Below are 21,679 nucleotides of genomic sequence, written 5' to 3'. Positions count from 1 at the left end.
GAGGATGAAATGAGACCACATTAAAGTCGTGAGCAGGCGGTAATCTCTGCTCGGTTACTGTGGTGACTACAATCCGGTAGAGTCACGTGAGGCTAAGTACGGGAGATTGGTGTGTGGACTCGTTCCAAACAGACGCAGATTCCTCCTGTGAAGTTCATTGATTTTATTGTCCGAAAGTCAAGTTAAAAAACATCCAAGCAGGCGAAGCGATACATGCTGTGCGACAATGCAATAAAGTGCGCTGTAGAATACGGTCAACAAAAAGTATCGTCTCCCGACTCACCCCCATGTCCGTACAACCATCACTCTGCCTAGATGCCTACACTCAATCATAAACCGCTGCACACCTGCCCACGTGATTCTGATGCTAATTACATTTCAAAATAAAAGTACCAACACTCACACACGGGAAGTGGCAGACGGCCGCTACAGTAACGAAGCAAAATTCTCAATTATTTAAGACGTGACTGCGTCTGTCCCCTGGACTGAGAGTGTAAACTGTCCCACAAACAAGGAGCTTGATAACTGAAGGCTCTGGCTCCCATCCTACTATTTAAAACTATTAGAACCACAAGTAACCCAGCATTTAGCGCAGCATGTTACTATAAGCTCCTAAAGATAAGAGGGCACTTGACCAGCAAGTGCCTTTTAGTTGGGGAGAAGTACCTTAAATTCTATAATTGATTTAACAGGGAGCCAGTGCAGAGATGCTAAAACAGGAGTAATATGATCCCTTTTCTTAGTTCTTGTTAGTACACAAGCTGCATCATTCTCTATCACAGTTGATGGCAGAAGTAGGACCCAATCGCAGACTTTACGAACAAAAAATACTTTATTTAGGAACACGACACAGAAGAGTCAATGATTCAACGCAAAGGTGGGTGGTTGGGCCATACAGAGGGATAACCTAAACACAATATGGGGTGGGAGGGAGAGGACGGTCCAGGGGACCACAGTCGAGTGACCGGGAGTTCTCTGGAGGACGGTCTGGAGGACGATCTGGAGGACGGCCTTGAGGATGATCTGGAGGACGATCTGGAGGAGGGTCTGGGGGACGGCCTGGCGGACGATCTGGAGGATGGTCTGGAGGACGGCCTGGAGGACGATCTGGAGGACGATCTGGAGGGCGGTCTGGAGGACTATCTGGAGGACGGCCTGGAGGATGATCTGGAGGACGATCGGGAGGACGGCCTGGAGGATGATCTGGAGGACGGTCTGGAGGACGATCTGGAGGACGGTCTGGAGGACGGCCAGGAGGACGATCTGGAGGAGGGTCTGGAGGACGGCCAGGAGGAATCGGCAGTTACGGCGTCAGACGTCAAAGGGCTGGAATCCGGGGTCAGGAGCCGAGAGATGTACCTACAATGTATCTACTTTTCCCTTTTTCTCGTGTAATGAAATCTATTTTATACGTATAACTCTTTAGTAATAATCAATGTTTACAATATTCAAGGAGAGACTAGTTAATCCGAAAATCATTTTGGTGACACCAAACATCTTGAGCCAAATTAGGAGAAGCGGAGGCAGTAAAAGTCTATTCTGGGTCCAAAGTTACAGGTCAGATATGCTGCCGTTTTAAACAACAAGAGTTTGGTGTGAGTATCTTACAACAGCATCCTACATCGGACACACAAGAAGCCTGAAGTGAGCTCTGAGGCAGACTGGCACGCAGACTTCCTGTCTCCTTGTAGCATTGAAGACCGACCGATCATCTTTGAACGATGCTTACAGCAGCCACTCAAGCTCCAGAGGAAACAGTCCTCCAGAGGAAAGTTTCCTCTGGGCCGCGATGGCTTCCCACTACATAGCAACGGAGGTCCCCAATGTAGGGTTTATAGAGCGGGACTGAGTCTTTCCCACAGTCCAAACGCCCACTGTAAGCATCGACTTAGACAAGCCAGGGCTACTACGTGGGTGACCAGCGTCTTCCCAGAATGCAGATCTATACAATTGCTGCAGGACACTCCCCAAACTGCTCAACACAGTGAGCAGCAATCTGCTGACATGAAAGGGTTACACCCGACTGAAATCGCTTGATGAGTTCAAGTTGTTTCAGATGTCTCCAGTTTGGTTACATACAGTATAAGAATATTTCCGTCATTTCAATGAAATGCTGTAGAAACAAAGTTAAAATATGTAACATGTTGACACCTGAAAAGCTTGGAACTTCATCAGCTAATTCGCCGGATGGTAGACCCTCACGTCACCAGAAATACACCATCCTAAGGCCACTACGATGGGTGGGGAGCCCCCCAGGAAGCCTGACCACAGTCAAAGGAAAAAAAAAAACAGTGACTAGTGGCTTTGCCGCGGCCGGCCTCAGAGCTTCAGAGCTGTCCAGGTGTCCTCTGCGGAGATGTTGAAGATACTGAGGTTAATTCCTACCGGAGCCTGGCTTTATACACTGGAACACCTCAACATTCTAATGTATTAGAGTCACGGAACACACGTGTACTACAGTTCCATCCAGCATTCTATTCCATCCACAGGGGCAGATAATGTCTCTTTTTATAAATCTATTTGTATATATCTATAAATATATTTACTAGTCCACTGGGTTGCACGGCACAATTTTCAAAAAACTGACCTAATACATTTTGTCTATTGCTTTGCAGACTTCACAGGTTTAAAATATTACCTGTAACAAGTCAACAAAGTTAAAGGTGTTGCAGTAAAAGTTTCTTTTAACATTGTTTTGCCGTCTTTTTGCACATTTACATTCAAATGCTCATATTTTGCATCCCATATACTTTTACTGATGGTACCTCTACATTAGACGTCAGTTGATCAGTATCAGACCGGATTTTTCTACCTGTATTAAAAAGTGTGCATTTTTATTAATTGCAGCTTTGGTTAAAAGTCAAATACGAGATGATTTAAAATGGTTAACGTCTAACTTTCTGTGCAGTTTTCTAAACATGCACAATGATTCATAAGGAGCCAAATCTGAGATGTGCGTGTCTTCACTTTAAGCGTGACAGTCAGCAGTTTACGGGTCAGCTTTCACTGATGCACTTGCTGCAGATGTGAGCTGCTGGCAAAGCAACGGTTCGACGATTCCAATCACAGGCCGACACTTAGGATTGATCTGTCCTCAGTATTTCAGTTTCTTATACGAGTGCTGTTACGTATTCACGCTCAAGCAGAGTGCAATGTGTACGTTTCACAGTTCCTCGAGTTCGGCAATTTGACTTAATGTCCCCAAAATGTTTGTACTCTTAGCACTCACCACACAGTCGGCTACTTTTCAGTGAGATAACGACAACAGTGTTGCCGGCCTCTCGTGTCTGCAGAAATGGGCCAAAAGTTATCTGGAAGGAACAAGACAACGTATTGGATAAGAATGTACAGTAGCTTTCAAAGTAATGGCACACTTTGTCAACAATACTTTCCCGTCATACCCTTGTTTTCAATGGCTGAAAAAGCTGGTTTTATTTACTGGTTCCATTCTTGCCTAAAGGGGAAAAAAGGAAAAGCAGCAAATGAGACAAAGGAGGGATGGGTTGTAGGGCATGAGCCCAGTGAACTGGCAATAAGCTGCTCACCATGGATAGGTGAATGGCCAGTGCTCAGTAACTTCTCTGTTTTCTCCTCCGCCCATCCCCCCCATCCCTCACCCCATTGGTCTAGTTTCCCTCTCCCCCTTTATCCACAGGCTTCTGCTTGTGGAAAATAAAGAAAAGACATTCAGGACTGTTGCAGGCTGCCTCCTCCGACGCCCAAGCCTCTGATTTCTTCCTGGTCATTGCAAATCAGGATTTTCCGGTAAAACCATAAAAACAAGATCGACATGGCTTACCATAGCTTTAGAAAGTTAAAACTAGTAAAACGGGATGATGTGGACCCCAAAGGAAGAAAGAGCAACACAACTGACACTCTTTGAGGACATATGTTATCTCCACACACCTCAAGTTCTATATTTAAAAAAACTGAAAAAAGGTGTCAAACTGAGAAAAGAGGGCAGAAAACGCAGATGCATAAAATATGTGCTTGCTCAAACGTTTAGTTTAAAAATGATGACTTCAATGTAGTGGCAGCTGGTGGAAAATGTTTCAGGGCAATTAAATTCATTTCAGCAAACAACCCAGGTTAAATTAATGCAAATCAATAAAAGCAGCAAATAACACTTTGACAATTGTATTTTTGTCATCCTAACAGGCAATTCATTATTATATACAACAGGAAAAAAAAGAATCATAGACAAACATCAGGGACATCGGTGGGGAACCAGACTTTCTGGATGTTGTCAAGATGCAAACAACAGTTTTTCTCTGTTCTCGTCCTCCTTCTGTTTCATCAACTTGTCCTGCAGCTTTTTGCTCAGGTAGTAAAATTCCACACACTGGCACACGGTCTTAGTCCTCACCTGCAACATGCACACAGACACGGTGAATACATGGCTCTCAAAAAAACACCTGACAGTGCAAATACATGACAGAATATTTCTGAAAACATAATCAATCTACAATGTACCGTTGTATTAACTAATACACGTTAATCTGACATTTTCTGTCCCATGTGTTGGTATTTGACAGTTGTCAGAACTATCATTAGTGTATTATTAGTGTACCATTTTCTGTATGCGTAAAAAGTCTTTTCCATAAGTTCCTAGAGTTGCAGTGAAGAGACTCTTTTCTCTTTTCAGGGGTTAAGGGAAGGGTTGATCAATGCAGACAAACGTCATTCGGGGAGTAAATAGCTGGGACCCAAGACATCCAGAGCGTTGTTACACCGTCGTCTGAGGGCCAAAGGCCTTCGACGGTACCCCTGTCTACCGGAGTACACCCACCTACAGAGTGAACACTGTGTGCAGAACAATGTCCGCGCTGTACTCTACGTGGTTCTTGAATGCAGCAAAGAAACAAAAAGAGAGAGAGAGAGTGGATTTTGCATGTGACTAAAGTGGCACGAGGCTTGAGCTTCTACAAAGGCGACTATTGCACACAAAGAGCTTTGGTAATGCGAGCTTTACTCCTGTGCGGACTTCCATTACTTTGAGATTAAAACAACTGTTGGCTGTTGCAGAGACGCTACTCTGCCTTCAATGTAAATAAATTTAAGCTCTACTACTTTTCCTTACTATTACTTAGAAAACCCCAAAGTTAAGTGTAAGGCCAAAGGTGAAAGGTTACCAGAGTAGTGGTAGGTGTAGTAGTGGCGAGGGCTGTGAGAACAGCAGCATGTCAAGTGTGGCCTGAGCAGGAGAGAGGGACGGGGGAGGGACAGAACAGACAGGTGAGGCATGCAATGGCTTCGAAGAGAACGAACTGGATATGGATGAGTGAGAAAGAAATGCACGTGGAAAGAAATGACAGGAAGACAGGGCTATGATTCCCTTCTACACACTTTACCATTGTGTTTCCCTGACAGTGGTGCAGACAGTGCATAGTCAGCTCTGAGTTGCTGCCCCCTCCTGGTACGCAGATGGAACTACACATGGACAGCAGCAACTCCACTGCGGACGCGCGCACACAACATCAGCATTTTCATCACCTAGCATAACAGACAATTTTTTTTCAGTTTTGTGTTTTTTATGTTCAGGGGTTTGTCTTCCATCTTGGTCCGAGTATAAACTTCTGTATGATACACTCAATGAAAGGTACACAATATGAGATTCATCTTCTCAGCAACTATCTTAGTGTTGAAGAACAGAGATTCGGTGTAATTAATTCCCCAAAGCTGGTCCGTTTAAAAAATGTCAGTTTGTAAATATATGTTTTTCCGTGACAGTTACCTTGGTCTTGTAAGTGGGTTGTCTCCTCCAGCTTGTCCCACGGTTTCCAAAGCAACGGGGGAGATTTCTCCTCTGGTGACAACACTCTAAACCAGGGGTGCTCAATAGTCGATCGCGATTGACCAGTCGATCTCAAAGGCAGTACCAGTCGATAGCGTGCCATCGATAAAAAAAAATGACGTCACGTCACATATGCACGGTCTACCGCGGGAGATGACCGAAACTAATGGTAATGGGGTTTAGCAATTCTTGCTTACTAACGGACGGATTTAATTTCCTTCCAAAGCAACCCAGGCTGACTCCCGTAAGGTAATGACCAAGAATGTGCGCTCGTTGTTTTCTTCATATCGACTCGTTATGACTATTTACCGGTCGCCCCCCCACCCCCCCGCAGTTCTTTGACGCGCTAGCTAGAGGAGGGCAACACATGCGCTTAACAAAAAAATAATAATATGGGGAACGGTATTCATTTGAACCCCCCCCAATGTCTAAACCATGGTCACGCCCTTGGGGAGGAAGGTAGCATACCAGCAAGCAGAGCTGCCAACTTTTCAAAAAACCTTGGAGTGAGATTTTGTCGGGGGTGACCAAAATTTTGCCGCGCACGCAGCCACACACGTTGGTGGCTCAAATATCAGGAAATTGGAATTCATTTGGCGTAGTACCCATGTTGTACCCTGCATTCTGGTGGTTTGTGGGGCCCAAAGTCGTTGATAGGGGCGGCCTACTGGAGATGGACAACATTGGTTACATTCTGTGAAGCAAAGACATAGCTGATGGTCCACCCCCAGGACATTTTGGTTTAAGTAGATGATATTTCATGCATTCTCGTGGATTTTTGGGTGGTATGCCTGAACTTATTCTGATTTATGTTCATCTGCTCATGACTTGTTGGGCCTTCTAGACTTGAGCTGAACATTCAACCAGAAAACTATTGCTGTGCCTCAATGACTGTCTATGTACCACAATATAGCCTAATTAATAGACCTGTGTTTAAGATTAGACCAATTTAGGTTGATTGACATTTTGATTACAATGGTATTCAACTAATTCTTAACTGAAACCTAACCTATATTGTTAATAATTGTATTCTTAAGAGCACTTAATGATTTATGTTCAGCAAAAAATGACACAAGTTTAGTTAGGGAAAAATATTTTTCATTATCAAACAAAAAAGTGCAACAAATAAAGTGCTTAAAGTGCTTAAACAGTAGCCTTTCAAAGCAAAACAATGGATACACATAATATAAATACACATAAATAAAATAACAAAAAATGAGGTATTAAGAAGGAGATCAGAAGCTGGTTAGTAATTTGTGTTTTGAGCATGCAGTATACCAAGAGGTTAACAAGGTGCTCTCCTGCTGCTTGTTATGACAGCTGAGTTTACATTCACCACTCAAAATCACACGCACAAACACAACAAATAATTTCTTTCAAGATTTAAAGTTTAAGAGAGTGAGTACTTAATTGAACCACATGTCATTAACATACCTTAGTCTTTGCTCCTCCTGAGTTTCTCCCGCGGTTGTGTCTGTTTGAAAATCTTCTTCTGTTGCTAACTTCGGGACTCTTTGGGGTAAATAGGATGTCTATGCAGCGAATGGGTTTACAGATGCGCTCCTTAGCGCCATCTATTGTCGGGGAGTTTGAAAAGGAACGAACGCGCTTCGGCCCAAAATCAGATTTTTTTTTTTGCCGTGAGAAATTGGTTGTGTGGCGTGAGTGCGTGTGAAAACATGCAAAAGCGTGTGTCACACGGCGAAACCGTGAGAGTTGGTAGGCCTGCAGCAAGGTGGAAGGAGGCGCTGATTGTCCCTTTAAGGAAGCCGGGGAAAGATGGCCAGCAAATTGGCCTTTCTTTTGCTCTTGTCACTTTGAGTGCAAGTAGAACTACAATGCGGAACTTTTATGTGATGGCTGTGGTCTGTGACGACAATACGATGCATTTCAGTGGCTGCTGTTGTGGTCTAATTGTGAGGTTGCATTGCAAAGCTGCGACATCGTGAAAATGCATATACAGTCCTCAAAGCAGAGCCCCATCCTCATAAACAATGATTAGCTGTCTGGGATGGGCTTATTCTATTTTGCTAAACAAGGAAATTTATTCACCATAAATAATAAATGCTAATAAAACAAGACACCCTAGCGAGCGGCAAGCCCGGAACAATCTTTCCTATAGATCGCTTAACATAACACAAATAATTATTCTGGTGTCATAATACTTGGACAATAATATTTAAGGCTCCACACGAAGGGACCCTTCTCATTTAGAACGAATCACCGAAGTGTATCCTTCCGCCGCGCGGCAGCCGGAACCTCATCACTGATGCCGACGCGCGCGTAAGTACCTTAATTGGCCGGCGCGCGGCCAGGTGTGCGATTAACGAAGCGGCCCCGCAGAGAGCAGCTCGCGACGCTGCGGTGAACCTTGAACCTTCGACAAAGACCCGGACAGCAAGATGCCGACCAAGCGGACGAGGAACGCGGGAAAAGCCAATCTCAAGGAGCTGCTGGGCCGGGAGATGCGACACAGCCGGCTGGCGCTCTTCATTCAGCAGTTCGAAAAAGAAGGTTTGGCAGACGCTGCGGGTCAAATGGCGGGTGTCACGTGGTCTAGTCGGCCCCAGACGTGGTCCTAAACGTGACGACCTTTCCCTGCCCCCCCCCCTCACAGCACAGGAGCGAATGAACGAGCTGGACGGCCGAATGGAGAACATGTTGGCCACCGTGGACAAGGTCTTCAAGGTGGAATTGATGAAGATGCCTCCTTCCCTTCAAAAAACGCACATAGCGGATCTGATAAGCGGTGAGCCGTCTCCAATAAAGCTATTTTTCCAAGGTCATTGCTCACGTGTTTATTTAATCACCCTTTTATCTCCTGCTAGAGGAGGAAATCTCCGCAAGTGAGGTGTCGATTGCCTTGAAGGTGAGCGGAGTCCTTGAAGTTGTGCCCGCTGCGATGCACACGTGTTAATAAAATCATGTATGCGATTATTGACCTGATGCAGAACGAGTCCCTCGAGATGCAGCAGCCCCTCAGGAGGACGCACAGTAGAAGTAAAGCGCCTTCCTTCAAACCCCAGTTGTAGTAACACATTATCTTGACTGTGAAAAGCAGAGTTTATTATCCTCACCTACTTTTTATTTATATGATATATATTTAGTAAAATCGACCGATTCATCCCCGGGTCAGTCCAGCCCAGTCCAGAGGTCCTCATCCAAGGCCTCTAAGGTACGTCCTAAAGCTGCTCGTGTGTGCACTCATCGGGGAGACGGACTGGTTTCAACTTGCGCTTAGACTGACGCAACTTGTGGACTAATCCATATCTTGCATAATAATCACTTGTGACATAGTTTCTTTTTTTCCATGTTTATAGGGAGGAAAGGGGACAAAAAGGACTAGGACATTGGTCAACAGTAACAGCACTGGAAGTCTTAGGTAAACATTGGAGACAAAAGGGTCTTGTGTGGTAAATGAGTGTGGAGTTTTAAGATGGCGCTTTGTTTCCTACAGAAACGCCTCGGCAACGACCAAAAGAACTCAAAGCTGCCTGACCAAGACCAATGACCAGACCACGAAGGCCAAGTCCAAACTGAGGTCTCTTGCTGCCTTGGCTGGAGCAGAACACGCTGCGGAAATGCATGCAGTATGCGTGAAGATGATTTTTAAAAGAATTGTAGAAATACTTCTAACTCGATAGATTTGACGTTCACAGGTCTGTCGTCTCTGCTGGTGATCTGCACTGTCCCTTGGCAGGCTCTGCTGCACACATCTCTGTTACCACAGCACAAGGACAGGTACTTGTGTTTTATATTTGGGGAATATTCACGTCTGCCTCTACTGCTTGTATTCCTAAATGTTGAAATATGTCGGGATTATTATCGGATTTCCCCCAAACGGGTGTGTTTGTGTTCTGCTGGTTCTTCCCAGACTGTGTGCTTCTCTGAAGAAACAAAGGACGAAATCGACTTGGACGTGCTGGATGACGTGGCATGGTGCCAGATTCAGAAGCTCACAGTAATGCACATTCCTTTAAAAGAAAAAAGGGATCCAAGTGTGTATATATGTGTAATACATAGGTGAACATTCAAAATGTACCGCTGCTTTCTTTTTTCAGAGTTTGATGGACTATCTGTCTAGGCGAAGATGACTAAGGATCCACTGTGGACATGCTTTGCTCCAATTTCAATGAATTTAAAGCATTTGTTTTTATATTTTTTAATCCTATAATAAAGCTTATTTGACGTGTATAAAGTCTGTAAAATAAAGCGCTTTTCACAAGTTTAAAAGTATTTTATTCAATTAGTTTATGTAGAAAGTTTCTGACTAAAGGTCTCAATAAATTGGCTTACATACAAAACTGCATTTTTTTTTTTTTTTTTAGAATTAAAACTAAAATAGTGCCGTGTTTGACATGGCACCACTGCAACGTCAAATATTAGCCCACAAGGAGGAATACATTTAAAACTCCCAACGTGGGTCACTGGTGCTGGTGGGAATGAAGCGTCTCCATCTCCACCTCGCCGGGCTCCTCTCGATGCGACTGGCCGGAGGACAGGGCCGGCGCCCGAGTCCGCTCCGCGTCCATCCGGGGGTAGAAGGGACCAACCAGCCAGTTAAGCGGCGTGTTGTTGACCAAGTAGTCCATGACGTTGTCCAGGGAGTCTTTCATTCGGCCCAGCTGGACTCTGCTGGCGCTCAGCACGCTGTCCGGCAGATCGCCCAGTGAGCTGGCCTTGCTGAAGCTGACGTAGACCTGTGTGGCGGAGCGGCCGAGCAGGAGCGCCTCCTGCTGGACGTGGTTGGGGAGGCCCTGCAGCCTGGAGACCAGGACCAGACAGGTGGTCTGGAGCTGTTGGGTGAGGGATTGTGCCAGGGTCAAGGTGCGGTGCTCAATAACCTGAGAGGTGGGGGAAGGAACGACATGAATAGCGTATCGATCGGTGCTTTCATTTGACGTGTTCTTGATCTTAGTTTTCGTTCACTTTCTTACCTCTGCCCCGTGACCATTCTGCTGGTCCGGACCGTTGGGCCTCCACGCCGCGAGGGCGGTCAGCTTGTTATTCACCATCTGGTTAGCCCCGTCAATATTCTTTCTGCCATATTCAATCTAGAAAAACAAATGTTTTTATTTTCTGTACATAAGCATTTAAAGAAAGATAATTCAAATTATTCTGCTTCCTTGTGTTTGTAGTGCTGTATGCTTTTAGTTCCTCCCCATATCATGGTAAGAACACACATCAAGCAGATTTCTTATCGTAAAAAGTTTGTCTCCAAGATTATATTTCATCGATATATAGTAAGGAGACCCACCAGGTCAACAGCGGAGTTCAGCTCAGAAATGAAATCCACGCTGCGCTGCTTGCCGTCCCTGACCTTCGCCAAGGCCCTGGTGTACGCACGCTTCCGCAGCTTAGTGGAGAGGGAACCCAGGCGGACGTAGTAGCTCGGCTCCTTTTCCTCAGAGCTTTTCACAGCTTCTGCCTCCAGCTCTGTCGCAAGGGAGGGAAACATGAGAAATTATTTTAAATGTTTTATGCAGCCATCGGCTTTTCTTATGAAAAAAGGTGAACATTTGTAGGAAAAGGCAAAAGCATAACTTTTTAGTGTTTTTCCGTTTAATGATTAATTCGAGCCTGTAGCACATGGCTGCTGGGTTTTGTTAAACGTGTCTGCAGTCTTTTAAATCCATGACAAATGGAACGATTCACCAGTCAATCCTTTTGATACGAAAACAAAAGCTCCTTTTAGACAGAAGAATAAAAACTGTTTTCATGCATGTCCCGTTTTCCTTGAAAATGAACTCAATCCCTCCTTAACAATGTGCTCCAGCTCCTCTCAACAACTGACCTTTGATTCAGCGTGTTACACAAACTTCCAATGATGTAAGAAAAAATCATTGATTGTGTTTCACCACACCAGTAAAATAGTCATGCGACGAATGGTATCTGTGCGTTGCACAAGACGGATGTCTCACCCGGCTCGCCCTCCGTCAGGGGCAGGTACTGCTCCACCAGGCTCTCCGAGGTGCTGAGGGCCGTGTCCACGGAGCTGCTCACCAGCCGCGCCACCCTGCTCTCCAGCACCGTGCTGACCGCGGCCCTGGTCTTGTCCACGACGTTGGTCAGAGTGTCTGACACCGTGTCCCTGGCGCCAGACACCGTGCCCGTCACAGCGCCCTTGGCACTGGAGACAATCTGGGGAGGGAGGGGAGTGGAGGGGCGAAACGGCAAAAAAAAAAAAAAACGGCATGAGGGCACAACGGAGCTTGCGGAGATATGATCCGGTCGTAGCAGGTTGTGCAATTTAGCTTGATTGAAACGGCGCCGACCTTTGACTCCATGTAACTGCGCATGTTATTGATGATGAATCCGGCCACATACCTGCTCAGACGGCTGGTTAAGGATCGGCAAGGTTTTCTCAATCCTGTCCAAACCTTTGCAGGCCAGGTTGTTGGCAATGGCAACTGAAATCAAACAAAAAAAAGAAGAAATCAGGGAAAATGTAGCTGTAATATGGAGAGCTCTGAATAAATAAATAAATGCTCCTTAGGGCGAAGGATGTGTGGATGATAACATTTTTCTATGATTTGGATTACAAATGTGGATTGGATTGGATTACAAATTGGGTGAAAGTTCACGATGAGTAAACTCCAGCAGTCTGACCCGAACTTCCTGTTTTGGTGCTCAGTGTCACAGTTTCTCTTTTGACATCCGATACACTTTGAAAGGACGTCCACAAGGGCCATTCGTCATCTACCCCTCCCCACCCAACTGAAGGGTCCTCACTCTGAAGCTCCAGCTTGCCGATGATGGGTGAAGCGGTGATGACGGCCACGGAGGTGATGGTCCGGACTCCCTGCTCGGCCGCCTCGCACACACTCCTGATGTACGGGTGGGTGTCCTTGGTGGTGGAGTAGGCGCTGGACACCAGGCCGTAGGTGGAGCTCACCAGGGGGAGGCTGGTCACCCGCTCCACCACATTCTGTGAGGGAATAACGCAGATGAGCAGGGATATATACGCGCTGCTCTCGCTTTCTGTATCCGTGAGAGCAATAATAGAGAAACTTTAAAAGTGTAATAAATGGTATATGACTATAAGTGAAAATCTATTCTCTTATTCCTGACATTTCTCATTCACAGCGTCTCATTCCTCTCAACAAAATCCAACAAATATTACCAGTTGACTTTCCTTTATTGGATGGAGTCTTTATCCAAGCTCACCTGATTTGTTATAACTGCTGCTGCCATTTCTGCTGAAAAACGAAAAACCTGTTGAGAATAAGACACAACATTAACGTCTCCACTCAATACACCCACACACGGTCTATTACGTAGTACAGTAGTTATCAGTGAATAATAACGGGTCTTGTTAAGTTAAGTAGCGACAGAAACCGCTACGACAACGTTTACAAAGTAACTTTAGAAAGAGGAGTAAAAACTCACCGAAGAGGACGAAGCGCTTCCAGACTGTAAGCGAGCGGAGTGACGTTGCGTCGCCACCGCGGCTCTATTTATCTCGCGTCATTCTCGCGAGACTACCGCTTCTGGGCCAAAGGTAAAACGGATAAAAGTTCAGACGGGGAATTCCCGTCGGCCCACCAGTCACGTGCACGAGCTATGACACACGATGACGGTCTGATTTCATACCGTTTCACAAGGCAGGTTTTGGGGGGGAGAGGAGGGGGGCAATGGGGGATTATTGTTGCTATATTTGCCTGTCTGGTCAAGCTGGCCTTGGGACAGTATTTGACAAACTGCCACAGTAACCAGGGTCATCATGGATTTAAAAAAAAACAAAACATTGGAGAATAGATGATGATGGACACTCGTAGATCGGATTGATATAATTTTTAGAAAGTTAAAGTAAAAAAAGTTAAGAAGAAGTGAGTCTTGGATCACACCCTCCAGTTGGCTGACACATGGGATTTTTTAGATGAACCCGTTGGGGCACATTTCTCAAATAGACCCCATATGACAATGTTGGCCGCAGTAAAACAAAACGCTGTATATGTTAATAAAATTCTGTCTGTAGGAGAGCTAGTTGGCATTTATGGTATAATACCGGATCACCTGGCTGACCTTTGCTTGCCAACACATCACATAAAGCCTGATCAAAGATTATGACGTTGACAATAAGGTATGAGCAGATCAATGTCCATTACTACGTGGTGTTGTGTGTGTCTGTGTGTGTGTGTGTGTGTGTGTGTGCGTGTGTGTTTGTGTGTGTGTGAAGAAAGGCCTATATTCTGTGAATAATGACTCATTTGGATTACATATTGAACTCATAATTCTCCTGGATTTTCCACAGTATATAATTGGCCCATGACACAGCTTTTCTTTAATAGGAAACCTTTTAAATAAATGAATGGGCTTAAAGAATTATAGTAGGGTCGTCATTTGAAATAGTCTGAATTATTGTGTTTAACTGTCAAGTTTAAGTGTTTGAAATCAACAGATTGTGACATTTTTAACGTTCAAAGTGACATATTTTTTTTAACAGCACAGTTAAATGACACCAATACAGTTTATTTAAGTAGCATGTGCTAAGTGACATAGTCAGGGTCATTTTGGTCCAGTGTTCTAACTTGGAAATCACCCAAGAGTCTTGTAGTCTGTCAGTTAAAGTGAAATAGTAAAACTAAATATTGGAATTCATTATTTTTTTGTGTTTTAATTCAGTTTGTATTTGTGGGACCATAATGACATAATGAAAATACAAACATGCTGATACACCTTTTAAATTTGAACAAAAACCGAAACATATTCAAATATAAGGCCACCTGTTTAACAACTTTCTTTGCCTATAGCTGATGTGATTAGCATCCTTCTTAGTATTTGCAGATGTAGGCCACTAGATGGCAGCAAAGAAGACAGATTCTATGTCCTATCTTCCAAAGGATGTTCAAGCCACACCGTGTTCTAACTTATTTATTTGCCTACTATTAACATTGACCGGCATGCAAATATTAAGAAACGAAATAAAGAACAGATGCAATTATAAACAAAGAAATGCTTGGTAAAACATGATATAATCAATAACAATTAGGAATGCACTGGTTTAATTGAAGTAATACGATTACTTTACTTTTTAACTTTAATTAAATAACGACATACCCCTATTTTGCCTATATTAAATTACATCATGAGACACAAGGTGCACACACCATCTACAATGAGATTACAGATATAAAAAATCAGGTAAAACAGCTACTCCACTCTTTATAGATAAACTCAATTACAGGCGGTGATGATGTGAGCCAGGTCATGACTGCTTTTCTCATTCTACATAGAGTCCAGATTTCACATCTGAGGTCCGCTGGGGTCCGTGAAGGGGGCTGGTGGCAGCAGGGGGTTTCCGGGTCTGGCAGAATTAGACAGGAGATCCTCACACAGCATCCCTCTATTGTGCCCCTCAAGACAGGTACGACTGTTAGCGGCGTGCCGATCCCCCCCTAGCTGGGTAACGGATACCTGTGGGCTCCTGGGAAAGTTACACACCTCCGGATCAAACCCAGTCAGAGGCGCCATGTGCATGAAGAGGACAGATCGAAAGAGAAAGACAGTGGGAGAGTGGCTGTCCTTTCATGGTCTTCAGGTGGAAGAGAGGGGAAACCAAGGGACAGGTCTTACCTCTACCTTCAAACAGACAGCGTACCTGAGAAACAATTGCTAGTCTGCTGGACCGTCCATCAAACCTGTAACACGTCCCTGTGGATTCATTGGATGCAATGGGAATATAAGTACAGATATAAGTACAGATATACCACACATACTGTAGCTGAGAGCTCTCTAGAACACCAACTTGTGGGCAGATTTAGGAAATTTAAAATACTTATTTTCCATTATAGCGATTAAGGGCCTCAGCTAACAATGCGTGTAGGGGCAAACAGTAGAAACATTTTGGGGTTATCCAAATAAACTAAACATACTACTTCAAAATGACTATAATCAAAATATTTAATGTATTTGTTTGTTTCCTTTATCCCAAAACAGTTACACAAATATAACATATTATAAGTAGTCAAATTTTTTCAAATGAGTCCTGTGTTTTGCAAAAAAGTAAATTTTAAATCGTAGTCACTGATATTTTTGTATATAGACAGTCCTGATAGCAACTGTTTGCTGAAATTATCTTTTTATCTCCACATGTTTTGAGTTATGTTGAGTAATGGCAGACTTATGGCTGCAATATAGACAAAGATACCAAACCAGAGAACCAAGTCTTGTTAAGCAGGGATCTGTGCACCTGTCGGATGTAATCCTCAGATAATGACTCCGGCTCATTAGCCAAGACATCCAAGTTAATTGTCTACATTTCCCACTGCGAGGATCAAGATATATAAAGGGTCGACAACTACACAAGGTCAAAGGGGTCGGCGTGTGGTCAAAGATGAGATTTGCTGTGGGACACCCTGACCCACTCATTTTTCAGTAATGATTTTCACAGGAAGAACAAAAAGTTTGTCCATGGAAGGCAATGTGTCGCGTGGTTCTCACACCGTCCCACATGACCCTGTTATGTTACCCCAATGTCCCGCCAAAGGCGATTTCCACAGAGCCCTGTTGGGATTAGCAGGATCATTGGTACTGTAGTGCTGCGCATGGGCCTGCTGTGCTGCATTTGTCTTGTCAAAGTGGTCCGCAGTCGGATCATGTGATCTGATTGGAAGGCCGCGGTCAAGCCGGCCGACCAATCATAGCGCGTAACGGTTTACGGTCGCTGGTGACGTATTCCGACACCAATGCTCATTCCTCCAGTCAGTCAGTGGTTCACACGCTCTTTAGATCCCATTTATGGACCAGCTTTGATGAGAAAAGGAGACACACACTGAGTAGCAGAGGGCTATTGCACGAAACCAGGATAAGGGATTAGCCTTAAAAAGCCTTAAAAAAAATATGTGTGTGAGCACACATATTTGTTGCACTGTTTTGTTTGATGGAACGTGTGGTGGGAGGCTTTGATTAATGAAAAATATTTCTCCCAAACTAATATTGTATCATTTTTTGCTGAACATAAATCATTAAGTGCTCTCAAGAATTATTAACAATATAGGTGAGGCTTCAGTTGAATACCATTGTAATCAAAATGTCAATCAACCTATGGGTCAAATCTCAAATGAAGGTCTATTAATGAGGCTTTATTGGGGCACATTGAGGCACAACATTAGTTTTCCGATTGAATGTTCAGCTGATGTCTACAAGTCATGATCAGATGACGATAAATCAGAATAAGTCATCTTTAGCATACCACCCAAAAATCCACTAGAATGCAGGAAATAATATCTACTTAAACCAAAATGTCCTGGGGGTGGACCTTCAGCTATGTCTTTGCATCTCAGAATGTTGTCGCCCTCTCAACGACTTGGGGCCCCACAAACCACCAGATTGCCGGGCACAACATGGGCACAACGCCAAAATAGTTCCAATCCCCTGATATTTGAGCCACCATTGGTGGCAGCCACACACGTTGGTCACCCCCGACAAAATCTCACTCCAACAAAAAAGAAATACAGAGTAATGATTCCTTGCGATCCAAAGAAAAGAGAAATTCATTTGGTTTAGATTATTTATTTATTTATTTTTATTATTCATAACCATGCGATGTAGTTCCTTAAGTCCTCCTTCCTGTCAGAGAGAGAGAGCAATGTAGAAATCTGGATGACAAATGTGTATGTATTCACGTGTGTGTGTGTATATCTATATGTTAGTGGGTATGTAAATGTGTCTCCCTAACCCTCCAAAAAAGAACACTGGCTCAATAATGGAAAAATTTCCCACCAACTCTGCGGAATAATAGTTATAGACGGATACTGTGGTCTCAGGTTTTAACAAATAAGTCAAAGAAATTGACTTATTGAAAGAAATATGAAAGACAGATAGTTAAAATCTTGATGGAAAACCAAAGCATCTGCATACATATCACTATAAGGGAGACAGAGTTGAAGTTCATTTAGATAAATACACCAAGACCCCAGCTTATAAAGACCAGAGCCCATCTCCCCCCACAGTCTGAACCCCGTGTTCAGTGAGCTGCTGATGGGAAGCATCTCCAGCAGCTGTTTCACACGACCAGCTAACCAGTGACTGCTGAGGTGGACGCTGAATCCCCTCAGAGTTCCGTCGTTTCTCGAGTCTTGATGGTGGGCTCCTCCTCGAGGTCCTCGGTGACCAGCCTCCTCTTACTGCTCGGTCCTCCCTCAGCAGCGGCAACCTTCCTCTTGTAGCCTCTCTTGCCAACGACCTCCACAGAGATGTTGCAGCTTCCTACAGATGAGCAAAAAAACACAGCATGGTCAGTTTGTTGACAGTCACGACACCAACGTGGACAAAAAACCCCTCAAACCAACAAAACGGTGTCTTCACATGATCAGCTTACCAGCGACTGCTGAGGTGAAGAGGGGTGCTAAGATGATAAGACTTCATCCAACCTTTCGTAGCTTTCATCTACAGATGAGAAAAACAGAAAGGAACATTCATTTTGTAGTAAACTAAAGTCACCAACTGCATCAAAGCGGTCTTATTTTATCCTTTCATGGCTCAGACTCAAAAGAAACATTAATAAAAATGTCCCAACAGTAGAAATCAGAGGTCTATCTCAAGGTAACCACTCTGATTTAGAGCCTTCTCCACCTGACAATAAATCAACACCAGTTAACGCAGACATCTGTCTGGATTCCTCACTTACCTCGAGGTTTTTTCCTGAAAACACCCATCGTTTTCACAATCACAATTTGGGCTTGACAAAAACGTGTGTGTGGGTTACCAAGTCTTGCAACTAACTGACTGAATTTGAAGATGGAAGTTGGTGGAACGTTCTTTCCCCAAGATCGAGGCATTTTGGAATTTGCAAAGGACCATTCAGAGTGAATGTGTGATTGGTCGTGGAAAGCAGGCTCATTGCAGCCACCGATGCTGATAACGTGTGAGATTTTATCGGTGTTGAGAGACGGCCCGTACATACCTGCACTAAATTTGTTTGGTTTCGCAGAGGTTGCACATTTTGTGCAATTCAGGTTAATTACAGCCCCAATAAACTATTTTCTGCCCCATATGTCATTTTTTGCACAGATATGCTGTAACTTCATTTGGATTGTTCTAACAATATTGTACATTTTATTTGTTTCTGGCTGATGGAGCAGTCTGGTTACTTGAAAGTGATTGCAATTCTTTTGTTCCATTATTTGAAAAAGCATAGATGGAGGAGTCACAAAATGTTATTTCAATAAAAAAATTCAACACATACAATTTAGTTGCGGCAATGGGGCATGAACATATTTTTGTCAGATATCCAAAGCACTCATATTATTGGTCCAAATCTGAGGCAAACAGTCCATTAAAAAATGAACCAAAAGTGATAGCAGCTATTTATGAAAGTATGTTTACGTGGTATTCGTAATTATATTTAATACTAATAGTCTATAGGTTTTTGTGAAGAAACAGAAAAGATCAATTTCTGAGATAAATTAAACGTTACAGATTATCACTGGATACATCAGCTCCAGTTCAGTGTGTAAAGTATAAAATTGATAGAGGTGACGTATTAGTAAAACATTAATCATTTTTATGCAAAATAATGTATGTCTACTAGATCCAAAGGATCAATGACAAGTGTGTTTTTTTTAATTATAATAAGGTGCCGTTTATTTAATCATGTCATTATTCACATCTAATGGTACACTCTGCTAAAGCTGAGTAGTATTTACTATGTGTAATACTCACCTCAGCTTTGTCACAATCACAAACATGAGCTGAGCTCCAAGCCGACTCCCATCGCCACCTTTGCCCCGGGGTACGTTCGGTAGAGGTAAATGGATCATGGATTAAAGCAAATGCTATTTGCTTATTTTATTTTTACCCAAGGACAGAGGCCTTTTGAGGTGGCTGTCTGGTTCATCCATGCAAACGATGAAGTGCTCATCTGGCTCTTTATGCGTTTTACCCAGAGAGTGCGCTGCAGCTCGGCGTCCGGCAGCTCACTGACCAGCTTGAGGTTGTCAAATCTGATCCTCTCTCTGGGCCTCTGGTTCCACGCAAAAAGCACAGCCAGCGGGAAGGTGGTGACCTCCAGGTCGTACCGGCCCACCTCATTCCTAAAGTTTATCTGGAGGAATTACATTACTGTTCAGTCCCTTTCCCGGCTTCTTTCAGTGCGTGACACTGCTGTTGTACTCATAATGCTGTTGGACGTGAGGGGATGCCAGTGTTGCTTCCTGGAGCGGTGGTTTCTTTTCGTAAACGTCTTCTACCCCCAGGTGACAAAAACCATGTCACTGCTCTTCAACTACGCTCTAGCATTTAGGATCTTGACCGAGTCGGCAACAAGGGGAATAAACAAGTTGCTTACAGCTTGCCTTTAATCTGTGAAAAAAAGTCTTGAACTCAAGAGGTGGCCATACTTCGTCATACTTGGCCATACTTCGTGTTTCAAGGATTCGACATTCAAATTTAAGTTCTGTTTTGTCATTAACGTCAACGTGGGATTTCTTTTTGTATTAGTATTTTGGAAAGACACATTTACTTTTGCGGGTTAGATGAGAGGAACAAAAGCATCTCAATTCTGCCCGCTAAACTACCCTGTGAACTCTGCACTGTAACTCATAAAATAGTATAAAAATAACTTTCTCCTATTCTACCCTATTTCCTTAGGGTAGATCAGCATGATTACTGCCCTCTTTGGGGTTGTACCCACATGGTTGAATTCACTGAATTCACTTATTGTCGGCCGCTTTGGATAAAATCAGCGGCTACATTTTAAAAATGTAATCCCATGTGAATGTGCTGGATTATTTAATCATTTAAATATAGTGGCGTCATTCACAACGGCTTTATATGCCCGCGAAAGGAGTTTACATGACAGATCAGTTTATCCATCTTCTGAACGGCCGGTGTTACAATGGCACCACGGTAAATGGTTATATTTCTGAAAGTAAGGCATCTGTACTGAAAGGTCTTGCCTTTATGGTCTTATGTCTTTACAAACGTATTAAAACATTAATTGTCTATAAATGTCTATACAGCGTGGCTGCCCTCTAGCGGCGATATAATGTAACTGCTGGTCATTCTTCAGGTTAGACAAAGATTTGCCAAAAAGTTCTTGCCCGAGTCGGGGCCCGATCATATTTCATACCTGAACACAAAAGTAGGAGTAACAGTTTTAAATTAGATTTATTTACATTTGGTTAACAAAATAAATACAAATGTTCTAGGCTATTAAGTGGGAGAGATTGGGGCAGTTGTGGATGTGCCAAACAAATAGAAATTTGGATTACAAAACTAGGCCTGGCTAACTACCACCAACCAATAACCAACCAATAACCTAATGTTTCTAGACACACAGTACCTACGTGATGCACAAAAGTTCAGGGTACCCCAAACACACCTACTGTCCTCAACCTCTCACCACAAACCAGCACCTGTAGCCGTGTCAGTGCGTGCATAACAACAAGAGGAACACCCCCCCCCCCCCCCCTCCCCAGAACTCTTCCTCAATCTTCCTCCTTTTTTAATAGCAGGGCCCCGTCCTATGTGCACCTGTTGTGCGCTGTTTGTGCTGGCAAAGCGGCAGCGGTTCACAGCTATATTTTCTGGGTGCTGTTGCTGACAACCAGACCGAGTCCTGGTAATTATGAAATAATTGAGAGAAATCTAAAAGCAAATGTCCGAGCTCTGGTGTCCGTGCCAGTGTTTACAGAAAACAGCTGCTTAAATAGGCACTTAGAAGGATTTAGGATAACATTTTTATGTCCCAGCGTGAGTGCGTCTCTGTCTGTGTGCAAGTGTGCATATATGCGTGGGTTGGCTATTTGGGCCCCTACACAGACAATCTCTTTGTTTTGGAAGTGTTCGCTTAAGTCTTCGGGGGCAGACAGGAGCCAAGAACAACGTGGGAAATGAGCCCCCGCTTCATTTCTGCTTTCTCTCTCGGGGCTCCTCATTCGC

General features: G+C 43.8%; 2 protein-coding genes and 2 long non-coding RNA genes across 5 annotated transcripts; 1 reads left to right on the top strand and 3 right to left on the bottom strand.

Annotated features, from left to right (window-relative positions):
- Positions 1-816: 816 nt before the first annotated feature.
- On the bottom strand, positions 817-3,510 carry LOC120822717 (uncharacterized). Its single transcript, XR_005712728.2, has 3 exons — positions 3,402-3,510; positions 3,230-3,311; positions 817-1,275 (listed from the first exon to the last, which is right to left on the bottom strand). It is a non-coding gene; the product is annotated as an uncharacterized LOC120822717 (long non-coding RNA).
- A 1,551-nt stretch (positions 3,511-5,061) lies between these two features.
- Positions 5,062-5,853, bottom strand: LOC144383006 (uncharacterized). Its single transcript, XR_013468286.1, has 3 exons — positions 5,735-5,853; positions 5,352-5,493; positions 5,062-5,194 (listed from the first exon to the last, which is right to left on the bottom strand). It is a non-coding gene; the product is annotated as an uncharacterized LOC144383006 (long non-coding RNA).
- cdca9 (cell division cycle associated 9) lies at positions 5,748-10,027 on the top strand. 2 transcript variants are annotated; one of them, XM_040182563.2, is made up of 11 exons: positions 5,748-6,043; positions 8,047-8,308; positions 8,412-8,543; positions 8,623-8,663; positions 8,746-8,794; positions 8,902-8,969; positions 9,115-9,176; positions 9,252-9,335; positions 9,454-9,535; positions 9,669-9,755; positions 9,856-10,027. In XM_040182563.2, the coding sequence occupies exons 2-11, from the start codon at positions 8,197-8,199 to the stop codon at positions 9,886-9,888; spliced, it is 750 nt and encodes a 249-aa protein (XP_040038497.1). In that variant the 5' UTR covers positions 5,748-6,043; positions 8,047-8,196; the 3' UTR covers positions 9,889-10,027. The 2 variants fall into 2 exon arrangements, with proteins under 2 accessions (XP_040038497.1, XP_040038496.1); XM_040182562.2 differs by lacking the exon at positions 5,748-6,043 and having other exon boundaries at positions 7,518-8,308.
- plin2 (perilipin 2) lies at positions 10,011-13,465 on the bottom strand. Its single transcript, XM_040182561.2, has 8 exons — positions 13,184-13,465; positions 12,962-13,009; positions 12,527-12,722; positions 12,122-12,204; positions 11,716-11,935; positions 11,052-11,230; positions 10,732-10,848; positions 10,011-10,638 (listed from the first exon to the last, which is right to left on the bottom strand). The coding sequence occupies exons 2-8, from the start codon at positions 12,986-12,988 to the stop codon at positions 10,219-10,221; spliced, it is 1,242 nt and encodes a 413-aa protein (XP_040038495.2). The 5' UTR covers positions 12,989-13,009; positions 13,184-13,465; the 3' UTR covers positions 10,011-10,218.
- Between the last annotated feature and the right edge of the window lie 8,214 nt (positions 13,466-21,679).

The sequence above is a fragment of the Gasterosteus aculeatus genome, chromosome 7, assembly GCF_964276395.1.
Source record: "Gasterosteus aculeatus chromosome 7, fGasAcu3.hap1.1, whole genome shotgun sequence".
Taxonomy (NCBI): domain Eukaryota; kingdom Metazoa; phylum Chordata; class Actinopteri; order Perciformes; family Gasterosteidae; genus Gasterosteus; species Gasterosteus aculeatus.
The sequence above is the reverse complement of the archived record's forward strand: the minus strand, read 5'-3'. Positions and strand labels throughout refer to the sequence as shown.